This window comes from Salvia splendens, chromosome 16 (assembly GCF_004379255.2).
Source record: "Salvia splendens isolate huo1 chromosome 16, SspV2, whole genome shotgun sequence".
Classification (NCBI taxonomy): domain Eukaryota; kingdom Viridiplantae; phylum Streptophyta; class Magnoliopsida; order Lamiales; family Lamiaceae; genus Salvia; species Salvia splendens.
The window spans coordinates 9,335,791-9,339,248 of record NC_056047.1 but is presented as its reverse complement, the minus strand read 5'-3'; the positions used below and the strand labels follow the sequence as shown (position 1 = coordinate 9,339,248).

Below are 3,458 nucleotides of genomic sequence, written 5' to 3'. Positions count from 1 at the left end.
AAATATTTATTTTTTATTTTTTATCATTATTTAAAATTAAATAACAAATTTTAAATTAAAAAAATATATATTCAAAGGCAACGGCTATGCCGTTGCCCAATCTCGTGCCGCCACGTCGCCTGCTCGCTGGCACGGCGTTGCTCGATGCATCGAGCAGCGCCGTGAGGGCAGCGTCGGCGAGCCTCATCCTTGCCGTTGGCGGACGGACGCGGGGCCGGCGTCCACCTTTGTGCATGCTCTTAGGTCACTTCTTCTCCCTCAGAGCGTCCACTATGGGGGTGGACGCGGCTATAGCCGCGTCTGGGGCGGGCGGACAACTTTTTGGGGCGATGGGGGCGGCGGACACGGGATAGCCGCGTTCGGGGCGAGGACGCGGCTATGGAAAAATAGCATTTTGTATTTGGAATTTGGGGGCTATTGGAGGTGTCCACTATAGTGGCGGAAATAGAATTTTGGGGCTATGGACAAAAAACTGGGGCTATGGACAAAAAACTGGGGCGAGGCTATTGGGCGTGTCCACCTTATAGTGGACACCCTCACGGTCACGGCCACGGCCACACCTATTCCATCTCACGCCACTCTGTCATTCAACTCAACTTGAAAAGTGAAACCAATTTCTGACTCCCATCTCTCTCTTCTCACGCCTTTCTCCTACAATTCACAAAACAGAAACACCAAGCAGCTGCCGCCCATTCCACGCCGTCCAGCCGCCGCCGGCAAATCTGTCCCTCTCCTTTCTGTTACAGGTAAGTCCCCTTCCCCTTGTCCCCAATCAATTAAGTTTTATTCCAATCAAGAGAAAATCAATGAATTGGGATTAGATTGAGGAAATCTACTGTGAACTATATATGTCATGGAATCAATATGGGAAAAAGATATTGAATTGAGAGGGTATACCTTTGGGCTTTGATTAGAAGGAAGAAATTGTGATGTGTAGGAAGAATTTCTTCTGCGGTCACCTTCTTCCGCCACTCAGAGGGCATGGACGTTGCGAAGCCCTGATTTTTAGATTTCTAAGTTCATACTACTTCATAGCAGTGATGGTTTTACCCAAATTTTTGAATTTTAGTAGTTCGCAACATTTCATTGAGTTTGTAATTCAGTAGAAGGTAGGGTTTGGAGCAAAAATGCTACTAGAAATTACGTTTTATAGTTTAATTGAAATTGTGCTCGTGTGTGTGGGTGTGCGCTTCGTTCAAGCCTCAAACAATTAGCATTAGAAATACATTGATTGAATGCTGAATGTAGCGCGTGTGTTTTGGTGCAGGGGCTGCCATGGGCACTGAGCTATCAGAGGAAATCAAAACGCTTGAGGAATTTGTTGAAGGGCGCTTGAAACCTAATCTTGTGCGTGCTATTGCTGAACGGTATTTCTCATTTCCATCTTCCTCATTTCGTTAATGCAACTAATTAGTTTATCAATTTTTTGCATAGTAGTCTGGTAAAATAAAATCATTTCAATATCGAAAAATTTCCGTTCTTTTATGTTATGTGGTGCATGAAACTTCTTATATTGCATAAGAAGAATTTGTCCGAAAAGAAGGCTCAAAATGATTGATTTCTTCTGTTACTTTTGCAGGGACAAGGTCTTTGAGCGGCAGAAGACTTTGTATCCTTTGGTTTATTTAAGATTATTCTTTTATTGGTCATTTACATCTATGATTTCAGGCTACAAGAGTATTTTAAGATTAATTAGGATGTGTAATAAAATGATTTTAGTAATTTTAATGGTTTAGCTAGTTTATTTATAGATTTGCTTTTCTTAGCTTGGTTGCCGTAGCTCTGACCTTAGAAAAAACATCGAGAATCTGGAGAAGAATACGGTGACCAGTATGAAGACCCTCGTCAACATTGGCGCCGAAATCTACACAGAAGCTGAAGCGTAAGCTCACCATCCTGTTAGTGATTTGAGCTGTGACCGCTGCTATTAAGTTTTCCTGATTTTCGGCCACATATATGTTTATATAAGAGCTGAGGGGCTTGATGTTGGAACTTTTAAAATTTATTTGAATAGCTTTTAGATAGTCTCTAACTCTCTAGCATGTAAATAAAACTGAATTACACAGATAAATGTAGAAGTAAAGCGAAAGGGAGATGACAGAAAGTACTTACTATGTCCCTGAGAATTTATGGATGTTATGCTTTTGAATTTGCAGATACCATCAACTTGAATGGTTTTAGGTTGAAGCTGGGGTTTAGATTAATAGTTTCTTATTATCTGCATATTTGCAGGCCAGATACTCGGCATATATTTGTTGAGGTAGGACATGGATTTTATGTGGAGTTTACATGGGCTGAAGCTCTGAAGTATATATCTGAAAGGGAAAAATTACTATCCAGGTATGTCATTGCCTACTAAAATGGAATCAATCTAATGTGTGTAAGTTGTGAGCCGCTTATAAAATAGGTCCCTCACATGCTGAATTTTTGTCTACAAATGTCTGGGACTTTCTTCAGGTCTCCATCTAGAGACTTCAATAAAGGAAAGGGATCCTAAACTTGCATATAACATCTAGTAACATTTGTTTGAAAAGGAAAAGGTCCTAAACTTGCTTAAGTTCTGCTAGCTTGTACCCCACTGAAGTCGACTGCCTTGTTTTCTCTTTACGTGGGTGTGTTTTGTTATTAGTCGACTCGAACAGATAAAAGAAGAAAGGTCAGCTGTATGTAAATTGGATGGAATACGTTTTATCCACTAAAACTAGTGATTGCTTGTTCTCTCAAACTGAAAAATGGTGTTTATTGCTTTTTTTGGGGGGGAGGGGGGGTGATCGGGTGGTGCATAAGGATCCTGGAATCATGATGCTAGTCATGTCTTGAGCTTCACTGATTGAAATCTTTCATGAACTTGTTGAATGTTAACGAGCAAGGAAGCTAATTTTCAATTGCTTTTGTAGGCAAATAGAGGAGTACACTGGCAAAATTGGAGCTATAAAAGTTCAAATCAAAGTGGTAATAACTATGCAGCCTCTTTCTCAATATTTCCAACTTGTTTATACGCAAAACATCTAAAACTAAAACTTGTTTGAAGAAATTAAGGAGTCCATTCTTTTCTTGGAGAAAGGAGATGACCTCGTCCAGTCGATATTTATCATAACCTTAATATCTTGATGGTTTTGACAACTTATTTTTCGATCGATGCAGGCATTGGAAGCTATAAGGAAATTACTCAACATACCAGATGCTGAGCTATAATCTATACGCTATTCAACATCAAATTGTTCAGAGTTCAGATATTTTGGCATAAAAAAGTGAAACATGATTTTGATTGTGAGAGAAATTTAGATAGGAAAGACTAATCTTTGAAGGAGAAATGGAGTGTATTCTGTAAATACCTTGCCATATGCCTTTCCTTATTCTTTTGTTTTTATCATCAAGGATCTATGTTAATATCCTGCTGACGTGCTCAACCATGCTAGTGTTAATTATAATGATGAATATATTGATGATGTGTGAAA

General features: G+C 39.6%; 1 protein-coding gene across 1 annotated transcript; it reads left to right on the top strand.

The window, feature by feature from the left end:
* Positions 1 to 568: 568 nt before the first annotated feature.
* On the top strand, positions 569 to 3,458 carry LOC121769961 (protein UXT homolog). The gene is made up of 7 exons (XM_042166741.1): positions 569 to 746; positions 1,268 to 1,367; positions 1,580 to 1,609; positions 1,781 to 1,882; positions 2,233 to 2,340; positions 2,898 to 2,952; positions 3,145 to 3,458. Exons 2-7 carry the CDS (start codon positions 1,276 to 1,278, stop codon positions 3,193 to 3,195), a joined length of 438 nt encoding a protein of 145 aa, XP_042022675.1. The 5' UTR covers positions 569 to 746; positions 1,268 to 1,275; the 3' UTR covers positions 3,196 to 3,458.